We start from the raw sequence: 18,089 nt of genomic DNA on the forward strand, positions 1-18,089 counted from the left end.
CAGAAAAGCTGACATACTACATTGAGAAAAATGAACTAATGACTCCTTATCAGAGTGGGTTTAGAAGAGGGCGGAGTACTTTAGATCCACTGCTGTGCCTGGAGTCTGAAGTCAGGAAAGCCCAAGCGAACAAGGAGTGTGTTGTAGCTGTATTCTTTGATGTGGAAAAAGCTTACGATATGATGTGGAAGGAAGGATTATTAATAAAACTGGACATTATGGGTCTGGGAGGTAATGTATATAATTGGATTATGGATTTTTTGTTTGGCCGTGCCATCAGAGTCCGAGTTGGCAAGTCATATTCTCGCAGGTATGAAGTTGAGAATGGAACCCCGCAGGGGAGTGTCATCAGTCCTCTTTTATTTTTTATCATGATCAATGATATATACACACAAGTAGGATCTGATATTGTACTTTTTGCAGATGATGGAGCTATTTGGAAAAGGGGCAGAAATGTAAATGATATTGTAGCTAAGATTCAGGAAGCCATTACGGAAATTCAAAGCTGGTCTCTGACATGGGGGTTTAGATTGTCGGTGGAAAAAACTGAAACTTTATTTTTTACGAGGAAAAGGATAGGTGAGGAGGTTAGGTTAAAACTTTATGGACAAGATCTAAAGAAAGTGAAGACATTTACATTTCTGGGAATATGGTTGGACGAGAGAGTCACATGGAGTACTCACATTGATAAAGTAGTAGATAAATGTGAAAGGGTTTTAAATGTTATGAGGTGCTTGGCAGGCACTAAGTGGGGGGCTGATAAAGCTGCTTTGAGGAACGTATACACGGCCTTAATTAGATCAGCCATAGAATACGGACTAATAGTGTATGGGTCAGCTGCATACTCTTCTCTTCAAAACTTAGATAGAGTCCAGGCACAAGCACTAAGGATATGCTGTGGGGCAGTAAGATCTACACCAGTGTCGGCACTTCAGGTAGAGGTCGGAGAAGTACCTATTTCTTTGAGGAGAAAGCAGTTAATTGTTAATTACTGGGCAAATCTACAGGGTCATAAAGATACTCACCCTACTAAACAAACTGTACAAACAAGTTGGGAAAGTAACAAAATTGAAAAAGAACGTTTTGTGTTTGTGTTTCGGAAATATGTAAGGAATTCAAAGTTAAAGAATGGAATATTAGTCTGACGGTGTTGTTATCAGCTGTTCCACCATGGTTGCTACCTCAACCTATAGTAGATTTGTCCCTAGTGAAACGGGTACATTCAATGAAAAACAAATTCAATGTACAGGCTTATGTGAACACTGTTCTACATGAACAATATGGGCACTTTATAAAAATATTTACTGATGGATCCAAAAATCCATAAAATGGTCTAACTAGTTGTGCATTTTATGTTCCTGAGTTAAAAGTCAAAGTGGGAAAGCGTACAAGTGATCACATTGCAGTATATACAGTAGAGATGATGGCTATCTCTCTAGCACTTCAGTGGGTAGAGGAAATACAGCCAATGCGAGTGGTCATTTGCTCTGACTCCAGTGCAGCTCTGGAGAGTATAAACAACTTCTCTTCAGAATGTCGTCAGGATATTTTACATGAAATTTTACACATCATGTTTAGGTTAGTTCATCTGGGAATTGTTGTTCAATTTGTGTGGGTTCCAGCGCATGTGGGTATTAGAGGGAATGAAGTAGTGGATCAACTGGCAAAATGTGGTTTGAAAGCAAACCAGATTGATATTATGGTACCCATCAGTAGAGCAGAAGTCAAATCTTTTACAAAAGTGGTTATCAAGCAACTATGGCAAAAACTATGGGACAGTAACACCAAAGGAAGACATTTATATCAGATACAAAGGGAAGTAGGAACAGGAAGCACTTGGGGGAGTAGTAGAAGAGAACAGAGCATTAACAGCAGGATAAAATTGGGACAATCTGGACACTCTGGATTAAACTCATCACTGCATCTATTTGGCAATTGCGATGGTTGCCAACAACCAGAGACAATACATCATGTATTTTTTAGCTGCCCGGATTATAACAGACAAAGACTCATTCTGAAAACTGCACTGGAACAACTCAACGTCAAGGACATGGATTTCAAATCAATATACGAAAGTAAATCAAGAAATGAAGCAAACAAGCTGATCTTCAAATTCCTCAAAAGTACTGGTCTGAGGACAATGATTTAATATGATCATTTAATAAATCAACAGTAGGTGGCGATATATGCTCCAAGTGGAAGCGATTCGCCATTAAAGAAGAAGATGAAGAAGTGATGCACCGGAAGTGATGGTCTGGCTCTTTCTAATCAGCTCCTAAATTCTAACCCTATCTCCTATTCCTTGACCTCTGAGTGAAACGTCACGGGGTTAAGGGATAGTGGATAGGAGAATTCAAAAAGACTTAGGAGAAGAGACCGCGGTACTTTAGAGAATCCGAATGCACTTTCACTATCTGACGTGTTTATGATGCGCCAGCGGACGTCATTGTGTGCGTCTGCTGCTGTGGTGAAACTATGGAAACTAGTGTTCTATACCGCGGACTACAACATGGATGTTTAATAAGAACGAGGGGCTACTGTAAACTCATCTAGAGACTCGTGCCGTGCTCTGATGCTGTTGTTTTATGCTTTATGAACGTGGACAACAGAGAAACATATTCTTCATGACCAAAGTTGTAGTTGAAATAAAAAAGGAAAGTGAAATGTATGCTCGTCACCCTCTCCCTCCGGTCCACATTAATACAAATGATCCCAATACTTATGATTGTATGAAAATATCTAAAAATCAATACAAATGTATTTATTATAAACGTTAGTCCTTAACACCTATCACTGTGTATATCACCATTCAAACATATTTTAAAAGTTGAACAAACCCCACACAGCTCAGTGAAATGTTGACTTTATTTGATCATTTCAGTAAAAACTAACGTTCATATTTCTCTTTTTGATTATAATACTGATGAACGTTCAAAACAAAGCACTTTTGCAACTTAACACATACGTTTTAAAATGCTTAATAAGCACCGTAACTTTCATGATATAATTTCTCCGTCATAATCATTTATTTCCGTGAACGGCCGACTGTTGTGTGACGCAAATGCTGCGGCTGCAAGGCATTGTGGGGCAGCAGTTTCTCCTCTCCTTTCGGTTAGGGAGGTCCAGTGGTTCCTAAGCTAAATGAGGTTATAAAGGAAGTTTGAAACCTTCTTTCCTTTCATTTGGAGAATTGGAACGGCACTTATCATGGCTGCGACTGAGGGACTTCCGGGTCATTTCACTTGGTTAGGAAGGTTCCTAAGCTAAATGGACTATTGGAACGCAACCCTGGGTTGCGTCTCGTGGGTTCTCTCTTGGTGTTCCTGATATGAGGAAGTGTGTGTGAGCAGCTGATCCATCCATCGTCTGTGGGTCTGGATGATCCTCTGACTTTGTGCTCTTTCTTCTGAAGCCTTTAGCTCGGACTCTAGAAGCTAGTTTAGCATGCTAGCTTAGCGTGCTAGCTGGTAACACGCTAGCAACAAAGAGTGAGAGAAACAGGAAGTGGTGATTTAGTAAACATGAGTGTTGTGCTGCTCTCGTTGGTGAAGCAGCGACTCACTGCAGCTGCTGAAGACATCTTTGTTCTGTTTGAACGAACGATAGCAGAGTACGAGGAGGAACTGTCTCGTTCAAAACAGGAGAACGAGAGACACCGGAAACTACTGGACGCTGTTTTACAGCCTCAGCTTCAGATCCACAGAGCAGGTCTGTTCCCTCGTTATTAACTCTCTCTAACTCTTTAGACTCTCTATTAACTTGTTAGACTCTTAATTGCTGTCTCTGCCGCCTGACGCTCTATTTGACACCATGTTCATATTTCTGGAGTAATTATAGCGTTTCTTGATGAACATAAATATTGGCAGGAACAGAGAGTGAAACCACTGAGATCACAGCAGCCAAGCTACAGGTGCATGTGCTCAGTGAGGTCAGTACAAACTGATAAACTGGGTCACAGTTATGGGCCTAGAAATATATTTCCCCAACAGTTCCTCCCTTTTTATCAATTTTGATAAACAAAACATTTTTTCAAATCCCTAATAAATGAGATTCTTCGGAAAGGGTGTTGGCATTTTGCTAATTTAGCAAACAAACAAATTTAATAAAACATTTCAGATTGAAACAGTCAATTACAATCCTAAAAAATGATCTTCCATCAGTGTTTGGAGCATCTTTTTCCAAAGGTATAACAATTATCATACATCAAATAACACAGGAATATAATAACACAAACCATTTAATCCTAGCTAACTTTATCATGTATTTATCAATTATCAATATTATACATTTCTATGATCAATGTAGTAAATTATAATCTTACTCATTAACCTATTCAATTTAAAAGACTGTACGAATAAAGGTATTCTGATTCTGAAGCTAAACACCAGTTACTTTATCAATTACTTGATTTAAAAGGCTATATATGTTAAAGTATTCAGTCTATAAACTTAACATTATAGAACTATGAGCCTACAATTACATTACGGCCCGTCCACACAGCAGCGTTAAAAAATCTTCCAACGCTTCTGCTCATTCAATTTGAATGGGGTGACGTAACTTTGCCTCACTTTTCGCTGAACTGCATTGTGGGAAGCAAAGCGGAGATTTCCAGGCATCTCAGGATTCAAAAGTTGAGCAATGTTCAACTTTTGAAGCTGAGGTGGAAGCATCAGCCAATCAAATCCCGTTTATGCAAATCTGACAGTACAAGCGCTAGCCAATCAAACCGCGTGCAAGCTGGGAGAGCCAGACCGCAGTCCATTTTCTATATTCCTAAAAATGGAGGAGAAATTAGTGATTGCGGTAGCAAATCACCCGGTTCTTTATGACCAGTCGCTATTAACTTACCGGGATGCAAACCGGAGGAACCACGCATGGAGGGAGGTGGCAGAGACAGTGGGTGAAACTGGTAGGTTTTCGCCTGTTTGGGGATTTTATATCCAGTTTACTTCGTTTTAACATTGCTATTTCTTTCTATGTCGGGGGTGGGAGATTGATGTGATTGGTTGTTGGTCGCGTTGCTCGCAAAAAATCCCCAAGCTTCAGATACGCCCACCTCCAAGATTGTTTTTTAACGCTGCTGTGTGGACGTACTGTTACTCTGACTTCATTTAATATTCAATCAAAAGACTATGCATGGTAACATCCAGTGCATGACATTAAGGATTTTGGGAGATGGCCCTGTGGGCCATCTAAGCTAATTTACAGATGGCCCTGAGCCCAATAGAGATTGCCCTGAAAAATGCGCACGGACGAAATAACGCATAAAGGGTTTGGGGGGCCTCCCCCTAGAACATTTAGATTTGTGCAGGTCTTAGATGCTGTCTGGTGCATTCTCTAGACTGAATTATAAGATGAACCACCACAATATTATATTTTTCAATTTTATTCTTCATTTCACTTGTTTGTTTGTTCTTGTTTGTGTTTGCTCGCTTGCATGCCCTGCATAGCTATAAGAAATACTTAAGTTGTTGGTCAAGACACTTTCCATCTGATGAAGGCAAATGCCTTCCCAGATGTAAAAAAGTAGAAAACATTACCTTCAGTTATAACACAAAACAAACATTGTTTACACTATTATGGCCCCTGTTAAAAATGTTTGTAATGTTATCTACTGTAAATTGGTCGAACGAATGCCTCCTCATCCGGAAACTGACCGAGCAGACCCGAGCAGCGGTCGAGAGGAGCCGAGCGCATCCGCGAAGCACACAAAATGGCGACGTCAGAGTTCCCGTTAGCCGGCAAATCTAAATCTCTTCGGTCAAAATAATTTCCCTTTAGCGCAATACCGCTTCAGTTGCGCCACTTATGTGACAGACAAGACAGACACTTATTGTTTAGGTGTCTTTTAATAAGCAGGTAGTCATATCATTAGCTAGAACTAGCTGGGTCTGATCGATATGGACATAAACGCGAGTGAAGTCTAATCTGACGGGAGAGAGAGATCAGCTGCTGCTGACGAGTCGACAAGCAGCTCTGCATGATCACATGCAGCGGTGAGCGGACAAAACACACACTTCAGGTTAGAATATCACACGTAGCTATTTTAATTACCTCTCAAACTACCTAAACTAGTTATGGACACACACACACACACACACACACACACACACACACACACACACACACACACACACACACACACCTCTACACACATCAAACTGCCCTCTTACTCCCCCTTTTATTAGTTTTATGAAGGAGATGTCCGGTCACCAGGGTGCATGATGTGAGTCTGTTTGTGCTCTGCTCTGTGTGTGTGTGTTCTGAGTGTTTGTTTCCCTTTAAGCCAGCTGCGGGCAGCACTCTTGAGAGTCACAGACATAAGTCATAGATCAAAGCAGACTGGTTTACAGACTCTCCTGTTTTGCCAATCCGGTGCTTAAACAAATAGCTCTACACCCCTGGCCGAAATGTCCATAAAATTAAATCTGAGTTCGAAATAGATCTCAAATAATGTATGCAGTGTCATGTCCACGTAAACATAACAGTCTGCAATGAAAAGGTTGTCTCCTGTGCGCTCCACTTCCTCCTTGCTGCACCGGTAACTTTCTCAACAACAAAAAAGACATCGGGATAATTATCCCGACTTCTTTTTCATGTCCCTTTAGGGGCCCCATAGATCTGTAACAAATTAACTCAAATAATTATTCTTATTAGCCACACTTACCTGAAAATCTACTTATGGTTCTTCTGTGTTTATCTAATGTTGAATATAGAATATAAATTTCTTTAAATTATGCTTCTCCAATTAGAGGATCACATTTGCTATTAGGGCTGTACCGGAATATTTGTTGGTTGGAGTACTATTCTGGTTTCAATTTCGTTATTTGGATATTCGTTTTTTTTCCGTTTTGATTGAATTTATTGAAATCTCCAATATCAACGTAAGAGCTTGTGCCTCTTCGGGGGGTGCTAAAACTTAACCATAAACTTTATCGTTTACTTTATCGTTTTTTTCTCCGTCTTTATATGTAGATATGACTTTTCTCCGTTAATCTCCGTCACGTTGTTTCCATAGCGACAACGACTTCCTGTCAACAGCGCTACCTCTCCTTCAAAATAAAAGCATGTCCATAAAAAATAGGAAGCCATGCCAAATTACACTTAAGACATATACAACTGCAACGAAAGTAACAAACACAATGCAATATCCTTTTCAATTTCAAAGAACACAAATTGGGTTGTATACATTAACTATAAAACAACAATACTGTAGAATAACAAAACGAATGCCTTGAATAAACCGAAATACACGTGTTGAAGCGGTTCGCTGCTGATTACTACCGAATATCCGGAGCCCGAAAAATGGTAGTCGGGACAGCCCTATTTGCTATATCATTGTTATATTAATTATCATACATATTTGTTTTGGGCCAAAACTGACATTTGAATCCAGTCCATAAATGTAGGTCTGCCTGTGCATGGATAATGCACTGAAGAGTAGTGTTGTTAAGCCTGATTGCTGGACGATTAAGGATATCAACTGCTGGTAAAATACTGAATATATTTCACGGCAAGAAAGTATGAAGGAAAATTGCTATGAAAGAAGAAATACGTACATGAAATGTATTCATGTTCAACATAAGAACGATGACTGAACATAACAGCATACAGAACTGCGTTAGCGTGTTAGAAAAAAATGTGTGTGTGTGGTGCTAGATCGTATACCTCCTGGGTTTTAGGCGGCGGAAGTGACGTAATCGTGGATGAGAAGTCGGCAACCTTTGTATTAAAAGTTTAACGTTTACCCTAAATAGAAGAGAGTTCCGCTCACGCACGTCTTGTCACAAATATGAGGTTCATTAACGAATAATGAGATCATACTCTATAACAACATTACAATGTGTGAAATATACTTACATTTCAATAATAATGATTTGATCATTAAATTATAACTTACAGTTCTTATTAGGGGTGCACCGAATGGGAAATTCTTGGCCGAAACCGATACCGAAAATAGGAAACAGTTGGCCGAAAACCGAATGCCGAAAGGCCGAAAATGATTAATAGAAATATATATATATATATATATAGAGAAATATATATATATAGAAATATATATATATTTCTATATATATATATATATATATATATATATATATATATAATGTATACATTTTTTACCAATGTCGTTCAGCTGCCTGATTATGGAAAAAGACATGATTATGGCAAAACTTAACTTAAATAATAATCACTATTATGGGTCCATAAAACATTTATTCAGCACTTTTGAATGCATACAGTACATTAATTCCAAGTCAAGTGCATTTTCTTTTCTCTGTTGGATAACTAGAACAAAGTGCATTCAGAACAAAGCCAAGGAGCTTTAAAACTGCATAAACATCTAGGCCAGTAGGCCTACAACAAAATAGTGTAAATAAAGACTGTAACAGCCAGGCCTTCAACAACAACAAATGCACCTATAAGTGCATGCATACAAATGTGCAAACTGGATAAATCCACATGAATGTAACTATTTACAAATGAAATTACAATTCAATTTCAAGAATCTGTAAATAAGGCTGTCTGTCCTCATAAACAAAGTAGTAAACATTGTATAAAGATACATAAAGTGAAAATCCACAATCAATTACAAATTGAATTACAATTTCAAGAATCTGCAAATAAGGTGGTCTGTCCTCATGAGCAATGTAAACAACATTGTATCATTTAGATACCAAAAGTACAATATATTGAACACTGTGCTGCTGTCATTTCCCCCTAATGATAACCTGAGATGGTGAATTATAACTCACAATGAAAATGGTTCAGGAAAGTGGGTATAGAGTAGACATGTAGAACTAGATAAGCTTATGATAAGCCAGCCTTGTCTACTTATTAAGGAAAAGTGGGAGGTTCTTTTTAATGAACAGTAGCTTCTCTGCTTTATCAGCCATAAGTCTGTTCCTCTTCTCATCAAGCACATGAGAGGCAGCGCTGAACAGTCTCTCGCTATCAGTGCTTGTGATTTGATCTTACTCCGCATATTTGTCCGGGTGTTTTGATTTCAAGTGGTGGAGTAATCCCGAAGTGGTGAAAGTCTTTGCAGTTACACCCCCTCGAGAAATGTCAGCTGAACACGTTTTACAAATCGCAATCCGCGCCTCTTTCTCTGATATTTTTAAATATCTCCAAGCGGCAGACATGTTGGCTGTGAGCCAGCCGCGAGCATGGTCGCGCGCCGTGCTTGTCGCCGCGTTTTGATTACTTCATCACAACAACACGTTAGCTTGCCAACATCACCCTGTTCCCTGACATTCGGTGATATTTTTTTGGTGCTAGAACCCTTTCGGCCGAAAGCCGAAAGGGCCTTTTTAACCATTTTCGGCCGATAATTTTCGGCGGCCGAATATTCGGTGCATCCCTAGTTCTTATTTGTGTTGCATTTGTGGATAAAACCCAAAGAACATTTAGGATATATATATATAAATAAATACTGGTCAGATATCCACCAGATCTTTTAGTGATTGTTGTCTCTCTTGGAGAAATTAAATTGCAAGATCAAATAAAAAAAGTTAATCTGAAAAAAACTCAAATACCATAATGAAATGAATCCACACATTTTCATTGTTATAACTTAAATGTTATACTTGGAAACACAAATACACAACCGAAAATAATACATGTAATATACTCCTCGCTTGTCCTGGGTGGCAGATTACGTCGCTTCCGCCGCCTAAAACCAAGGAGGGGATCTAGCCGCTGCTGCACTAGCTAACGCTACATTAGCAAAACAGACGCTATTTTTTCTTTTGCAAAAGGTGCAGCGGGCTTCAAACAGGTTCCCCTCCCCTGGTTTCAACCAAGCACTTAATTTGATGGTTTTCAACCAAATATGGTTGAACTTACACTTCCCCATATTTGTTTCTAAATAGATTCAAAGATACCTTAGTTTCTGACTGCCGCTAGCTTGGTTGCTACGTTACTAGCAGGGTGTTCTCCGATAAGGGGCCGGGGGAAACAAAGTTAGTGATTACTGGTTCCATGTTGATTTAATTCAATACAAATTGTTGGGGGGAACTGAAAGGCCGTACTGGTTACTTTGCAGCCCGGGCATTTCCCCCAAAACACATTTAGACGCGATCGCAACACAGAAGGACCTTTCAAATCGGATAAAAGACCTTCTAAATCTTATTTAAGACTTTTCTTATTTTTTGGTCATATTTAAGACCTTTTTAAGGCCTTAAATTGAGATGATCAAATGTAAGACTTTTTAAGACCCCGCGGGAACTAGTGTTAATTTCGTTGACTAAAACTATGACGAAATATGTTCGTCAACGACCTTTTGTTCCATGACGAAAACGAGACGATGACGAGACGGCACCTACGGCAGTAAACAATAACTGTAACGAAATCATCATGCAATATCGTTGACGAAAAGTGACGAGACGAAAATGTAGATTACTAAATAAAAACTATGCCAAAATCTCTCTTTACTTTCGTTGACGAAAAATGAGGAGACGAAATATTATCAAAGATAACGTTACATCTCTGATAGTCAGTTTTTCTCCCAGCAGTTCCATTTCCGGTGCTGCGGCTGGGGTCATCTCTGGCAAACTTCTTGCCTTTTTCAAAAGCCTCGTCGATAGGTAAAAGCCCCGGTGCCTTTGCAGCTGGCTTTGGTTTCGCCGCTAGTTTAGCAGCGCAGGCGTCTTCGTACGCTTTTAACACACCATCGTAGCGATGTCGATGTTTCAGGTGACTCATCAGGTTGGAAGTGTTATAGCTCGTTGCCTTTTTCCCTCCTCGTGGAACTTCTGCATTGCATTTGTTAATACAAATAGCAAGCAAACTATCTAACTCTGAAACTTTGAAATAGTCCCATACTACCGACGACATGTTTGTTTACTGTCCTGGCTTCACGGCCGCACACCATTTACGTCACAGCCAGACATGAGTTAGGGAGCGCTGGATTTGTGAAAAACTCCCCTCTTCCTAAACCACTAATACCACAGTACTGGCAAAACGGGAGGATCCGAGTGAAAAACAAGCGCCCCTCATCCCAATCCACCCACACCACAGTTTTTTTTTCTTTTTTTAACCCAAAAAATATATTGTATATTATCGGGGCTATTCATATTTTTATCGGGTTTATCGGGATGACGTCATAATTCCTAATATCGGACCGATAATTATCGTGCACCACTAATTATGACGGAAATGTTACAATCCTGTCCGTCAAAATGACTGACAACGAAAAAGTCTAAAGCCACCGCTGCTTGGGAAAAAGAAACGATGTGATATTTGAACCCATGTTCACTACCATGAGGCGGAGGAAAAAAGCGAATGCATTGTTTCATCAGAAGGGAAGCAATGTGGCCATAACACAGGTAAAAACACCACAACCTGACCTGATACTCTCTGCAAAGCTGCATTCTTAATCAACCTGTGTTTTTCATCACATGGTGCACTTTGAGCACACAATTACTAGAGACCTGGGGCCGTATTCACAAAGCATTTTATCTTACCGCTAGGAGTGCTCCTAACTCGCGCTAAAACATTTTACGTAGGAGTTTTTTCTTAAAAGTTATTCACAAAGTCGCTGAGACCTACTCATACTAAGGATAAATCACTAAGAGTGACGCGCCGTTGCTCTGGATTACGTCGATTCTCGTGCATGAGTTTAGAAGCGGTCAGTACGGTGATTGGTTGTTCAGAGCAGGCGGTCTCGGTGAAACTCATCCGCAACATCCCACAAACGAGCCCACTAAAACAAGGAAATAGCCGAGGCTAGAAATGTATTCCTATCAAATAGTTATGGACAGTGCAGTTAGCAGAATACACGCATGATGACAAGTTTGTGCAGACCACGATAATGACGTTGTATATGCACGTTAAAGAGAGAGAGCAAACAATAAAAATACGTAAATTGCATTAAATCAAGGAGGCAATTAAAAGCACCCTGCAAACTATTATCCAATGAGCATATTTCCAGCACTTAAACACTTTCAATAACAGCCCATACCGCCGTTCAAGCCCCCCTATCATGATGAATGAAAACAATCTGCGTGTTGATGGAATGTACTTTCTTTCTATTGACGAACACGTCCTCATCTTTTGAGGGCGCAATTATTTTTATGTGCGTCCCGTCAATAGCACCGACCACATCCGGCATACCTGCAATTGCCATGAAGTTGTCTTTGATCCTGTGTAGTTGTTGATTGTCCAAAGGAAACCGGATAAACTGTTGGATGATATGTGGTCTAGAGAGCGCGTTGATGGTTTGGTTTATGGCACGGCTGACTGATGGTTGCAATATTCCTAAATCGTCGGCATTGCAAAGTTGCATTTTCCCTGTTGCTAAATATCGTAGTGTTGCCAAACATTTTATTTCCGGACTAATCGGGTTATTCCTGTTAGTCGGGGATGTTATTGCATCCCGCACTAATTCCACAACAAGTTTGATACCCTCACGATTTAGCCTATATCTCTTGATCAATTCACAGTCTTCCATTGTCTCCAAAACATTTAGTCTCGCAGCCATTTTCAGATTCTTTGTGAATAGGTCTTACTGAGTTAGGAGTCCTCTCGAGGACTTTTAAGCTCTCCTAAACTTAGGTGCTACTTTTAGGCCTAAAATACTTTGTGAATTGCTCTTAGTGAATAAAATTAGGAGTCCTAAATTTAAGACTGACACGCCCATTATGTTGAGGAGTTTCTCCTAAATTCGCCAGTTAGGAGCTACTTTTAGCCCTAAGATCCTTTGTGAATACGGCCCCAGATCTAGGGGTACAACTCTAAAACGCCCATATGAAAAAGATCGGTTTACATTTTTAATAATCAAATAAGTATATGAACATAACCAACAACCTACCATAGCCAATAGCAAATAAATGTAGCTTATTTTGTTTTTGTTGTTCATTCATATCTTATTTTACCTAGTTATCCTGGCGCCCACCGTACAGGGCAAATTAAACGTGTAACCGGGGTGAAAAGGGTGTTACATTTACTTAGTTATGAATGTTGTTACATCAAGGCCGAACGTTTGGATGAGCGCCAACGGTCAAAAATGTTTTTTCCCTCCCAGAGCTACCAGCGCAGCGCCCCCCAGATCTGGCGCCTTAGGTGACCGCCTGTGTCGCCTATGCCAGTAACACAAATACTACAAATCCACATAACAAACAATCACAAATGAAAAAGGGTCGCCACTTTTTTATTATTTTAAGGAAAAAAAAGTTAGGGAGGTGTGTGTGTGTGTGTGTGCGTCCGTCCGTCTGTCCATCCGTCCGTCCGTCCGTGGATTGGTCAATTTGGACCAATCAGCGGGGGCTTAACGTAACGGCTCCACGGATTGGTCCATTTCGTTCCAGGTACGGGTTGACATCATGCCGTACCCGGAAGAATGAAATGGACAATGACGTATCTCCAATGAGGCGTTTTGGGGAGGTATTTTCTGTTTTAGAGTTTTACTCGCTACAGGGTTTACTTTGCACACCGTTTACATGCATAAAAACCTTCATAACACACAAGGGGACGGGTAATAACCGGAAAAGCATGACATGTCTCCTTTAAGAAAAAGTCCACATTTTGAGGTTTTCTGAAAAGACCCTAATTTAGAAAAATTCTGAAAGATTCAGCATTTTGGGAAAAAGCCAGAATTTGGAGAAAAATATATTTTGAGATTTGCAGAAAAAATTCAGAATTCAGAGTTTTTTTCTGAAAAAGTCGGGATTATGAGAACATTTGTCAGAATAGTTTTATGTTAAGTAAAAGTAAAAATTCTGAGGTTATCTGAACAATTTAGACATTTTCTGAAATATTCAGCATTTTTGAAAAAGTCAGGATTTTGAGGAAAATTAGTAAGAATGTTTTTATTTTAGGAAAAAAGTCAAATATCAGATTTTTTTCGAAGGCCAGATTTTAGAGATTTTCCGAAAAATGTTGCATTTTAGAAAATGTTTGCATTTTATTCAAAGGTCAGGATTTGGAGAAAAACGTGATTATTCTGAGTTTTCCATAAAAAAGTCAGAATGTTGAGATTCAACATTTTAGAAAAAGTAAAAATGTTGAAAAGTCAGAATTTTGTGAATTATTATTGTAGAGATTCTATGGGGTATTGTCGAGAGGAAGATGAGGCACACGAGACCCAACAATGCAGACGAGCTGAAAGCCGCTAGTGAAACAACCTGGGCTTCCATCACACCTCAGCAGTGCCGCAGACTGATAGTGTCCATGCCATGCCGCATTGATACAGTTATTCATGCTAAAGGAGGTCCAACCAAGTACTGACAGCAGGAACATTAACATACTTTTCAGAAGGCCAGCATTTCTATAGTAGAAAATCTCTTTTTTATTGGTCTTATGTATTATTAAAATGTTCTGAGATGCTGTGTTTTGGCTTTCATTTAATCATCAAGATTAAAACAAATAAACGCTGGAAATAATTCACTTTGTGTGTGATGAATATATGGGATGTATACATTTAAACTTTATAAATTGAATTACTGATATAAACTCACTTTTCCATGATATTTAATTTATTGAGATGCACCTGTATGAGTCCAAGTACAGGTTTAGCAAGACGGAGAGAGATGCTAAACGACTACTCTGAGAAACTCCAACACCAGTTCTCAGCTAACGACTCTGCAGACAGGTCACAAACTATAAGGCTAAGGCCTCACACTCCGTGAAAGGCCGACGCCTTGCTAACCGGCATTGAAACTACGTTTTAGATCAGCTAGAGTACTAACTCACCTGTTGTCCTGAAACTCTCCAGGGCATCTGGAAAAGCATTTAAAATAAGGAATGGATAAGGGCTGCAAAGTTAAAGAAGTGTTAATCATGGTAAGATTTTAAATTCTAATACTCTTCAGTTTGTCTGAATATGTGTTTCCTGTTTCCTGCAGACGTCCAGCAGCTGGTGGTGGTTAAAGAAGAGGTTCACCATGAGCAGCAGGAGTGGAGCTCCAGTCTGGACCAGGAGGACCCAGAGCCCCCCCCACACATTAAAGAGGAACAGGAGGAACTCCGGAGCAGTCAGGAGGGAGAGCAGCTTCAAGGGCTGGAGGAGGCTAATATCACCAAGTCCACATTCACTCCTGTCCCTGTGAAGAGTGAAGATGATGAAGAGAAACCTCAGTTCTCTCAACTTCATCAAAGACAAACTGAACACATGGAAACAGAAGCTGATGGAGAGGACTGTGGAGGACCAGAACCAGCCAGGAACTCAGATCCAGAGAGACATTTACAACCAGAGACTGAGGACAACCCTGGAGACTCTTCTGAACCTGACACTGAAGACAGTGCTGATTGGAAGGAGACCAGAGAACCAGGTTCAAACTCTCAGAGAAATAAACAAAACCCTGTCAGTGATTCAATATGTAGTGCAGGAGAGAAATCATTCAGCTGCTCAGTCTGTGAGAGAACTTTTGCACAGAGGGGAAATGTAAATAAACACATGAGAATCCACACAGGAGAGAAACCATTTAGCTGCTCAATTTGTAAGAAATCTTTTGGACAGAGAGGAGATTTAAAGAAACACATGAGAATCCACACAGGAGAGAAACCATTCATCTGCTCAATTTGTAAGAAATCTTTTGGACAGAGAGGAGATTTAAATAAACACATGAGAGTCCACACAGGAGAGAAACCATTCAGCTGCTCAATTTGTAAGAAACATTTTGCAGATAGAGGACGTTTAAAGTACCACATGATAATCCACACAGGAGAGAAACCATTCAGCTGCTCAATTTGTAAGAAATCTTTTGGACAGAGAGCACATTTAAAGTACCACATGAGTATCCACACAGGAGAGAAACCATTCAGCTGCAGTGTTTGTGACAAAAAATTCACCAGGAGATATCGGGTCCAAAGACATAAGTGTGTTGGTCGTCAGTCCCCACAGCTTCATCAAACTCAAACTGAGGAGATCAGAGAGGCAGAGCCTCCAGCCAGCAGCTCAGCTGAACACCTGGAAACAGAAGCTGATGGAGAGGACTGTGGAGGACCAGAATCAGCCAGGAACTCAGATCCAGAGACACATTTACAACCAGATACAGAGGACAACCCTGGAGACTCTTCAGAACCTGACACTGAAGACAGTTATTATTGTTAGGTTCAAACTCTTTGAGTTAGTCCCAGTAAGTGTGTATAACGCGATACCTGCTCGAAATGTGATAAAACATCATTGCTCTAAGTCAAGTCTGAATGTGCATTAAAACAAATATTAAGCACAGAAACATGTCCATTGTGCTCTAATGACACAAAAGTAACCAACACGTATGGCGACACTGACAAAGAACCAGAGCCAGCCAAGAACATGACTTTAGCTTCTCCTGACCCTGAAATCAGTGGTGATTGGAAATATCTGTTATTCCAGTTAAACACTCTAAACCAGCGGTTCTCAACTGGTCAGGCCTCGGGACGCACTTTTTTCCTTTGTCAATAAATCGCGACCCGACATTTGCTTATTTGCTTTTCAGCAGACAAAATCAATTAAAGTGAAGTACAGTGCATATATCCCTTCACAGAACTAAAGTATGCTTTAAATAAGTTTTAATGAGACGATGGAATCAAAGCTGAACTGTATAACATAAATGGCACACATGCTGAAAACCCAACCCCAGCAGGGGGGTCCGGGGGGATTCTCCCCCAGGAGATTTTTTGAAATGCTAAAATATAAACTACGCATTCTGGCAGGGCCATCCCTGGCCATTTTGTGGCCCCACGCAAAGTTATATGATGAGGCCCTCCGTGTCGCAGCGGCGCTTACACTAATTGCGCCGCATAACGGTGCGCTCAGTTGAGGGCCCCTCCGCAAGATGAGGCCCCACGCAATCTGCCTGATCTGCATGTAGGAAGGGACGGCTCTGCTTTCTGGTAAACTCTGAGAAGAAAATAAATAAATCTATTAGGCTACTACCCGACATATTAATAATATTTGATGCCATTCTTTGAGTTTCACTTCGTTCTGAAGCTGAATTTGCTGCCCACATCGAGAAGAGTAAAGAGGAGATAGTCTGTGTGAATTACTTTAAATTGTGGGTAAGGGTAGATAGCTCCCATTGTACTGTGACCTGTCAATCATCAAACCGGGGGTCATATTTCATTATGTGTTCATTTGTATCTGAAGTTCTACCCATGGGTGTATCTGAGCGTGGGAAAATATTACGCCTGAAAGACAGTCTGAAGAGATGTGAGAATTCACATGGGAGAAGCCATTTGGTTGCTCCGTTTGTGACCAAAAACATAGACATAAAAACCAAAGTGAATCTCCCTTTGAACAAGAAAAAGCAACGGCTGATCTCTTATTGTTTAGTTCATATCACTAGCTAATGTGAGTTACGTTTCATCCTGACGCTTTTGAAGAATCGTTGTTAATAAAGTGAACTCTTTTTGAAAACGAAGGACTCGCTGTGTTAAAACTTCTTCCTGCTGTGTCCCACAAGCTGTTCAGCTGGGATCCGGCTCCGACCCAAAACAGCGACACTATCTTACATTGCTGTTGGTGGCCCGCACTGTAGCTCCTGGTGCACCACCACTTATTGCTATTTAGCTAATAAACGTTAGCTATTATTTAACCCCCTGTGGTCAAACAGTGCGGACCTGTGTCTACGTTCAGGCAGTGAGGGGAATTATAAAAAGATTGTTGTTGTGTTTTTTTAAGCAGACCCGGCAGCAGCTCCAAACAACTGTGACAACTTAACAGTTCATTTAAAAGCTTAAAAACTGTTTATTTTTTCAGTAAAGTTTGATAAAGCTGGCGAGGCTATGCAAAGTAATAGCAATTACATTTAAAAAGGAAGTACCAAGACATGTGGAAGTCTGCTTGAAATTATTTCTTTATTAATTACCTATTTTTGTCGTTGATTTCCATCCAGTGCTTTTTGTAATTATCAATGTATTTAATATCAGTTATTATAGTATTATATGCCAAATAAACACAATTTATAATAACATAAAGGATCACCCTTCCTCCTCAGTCCACTGGAAGTATTTATTTTTATTTATTTAACAATGTTTGCTTGTTGTTGTTGTGAATAATTATGAGTTACATTTTCAAAATATGCCAAAATAAAGGTAGTACTAACCCATTTCACACATCTATATTCTGTGTTTGGATTTTATGTTAATGTGTCAGTGAATCATTA

The 18,089-nt window shown here is 39.9% G+C and overlaps 1 protein-coding gene across 1 annotated transcript; it reads left to right on the forward strand.

Moving 5' to 3' along the window:
- The first annotated feature begins 3,209 nt into the window (after positions 1 to 3,209).
- Positions 3,210 to 18,089, forward strand: LOC307026137 (uncharacterized protein). The gene is made up of 2 exons (XM_079661294.1): positions 3,210 to 3,708; positions 14,847 to 18,089. The coding sequence occupies exons 1-2, from the start codon at positions 3,522 to 3,524 to the stop codon at positions 16,052 to 16,054; spliced, it is 1,395 nt and encodes a 464-aa protein (XP_079517420.1). The 5' UTR covers positions 3,210 to 3,521; the 3' UTR covers positions 16,055 to 18,089.

This window comes from Notothenia rossii (assembly GCF_949606895.1).
Source record: "Notothenia rossii genome assembly, chromosome: 2".
Lineage (NCBI taxonomy): Eukaryota > Metazoa > Chordata > Actinopteri > Perciformes > Nototheniidae > Notothenia > Notothenia rossii.

Coding starts and splice junctions, on each gene's coding strand:
- LOC307026137 (XM_079661294.1), top strand. CDS start 3,522: ATGAGTGTTGTGCTGCTCTCGTTGGTGAAGCAGCGACTCACTGCAGCT. Junction 3,709..14,846: donor GCTTCAGATCCACAGAGCAG/GTCTGTTCCCTC, acceptor TGTTTCCTGCAG/ACGTCCAGCAGCTGGTGGTG.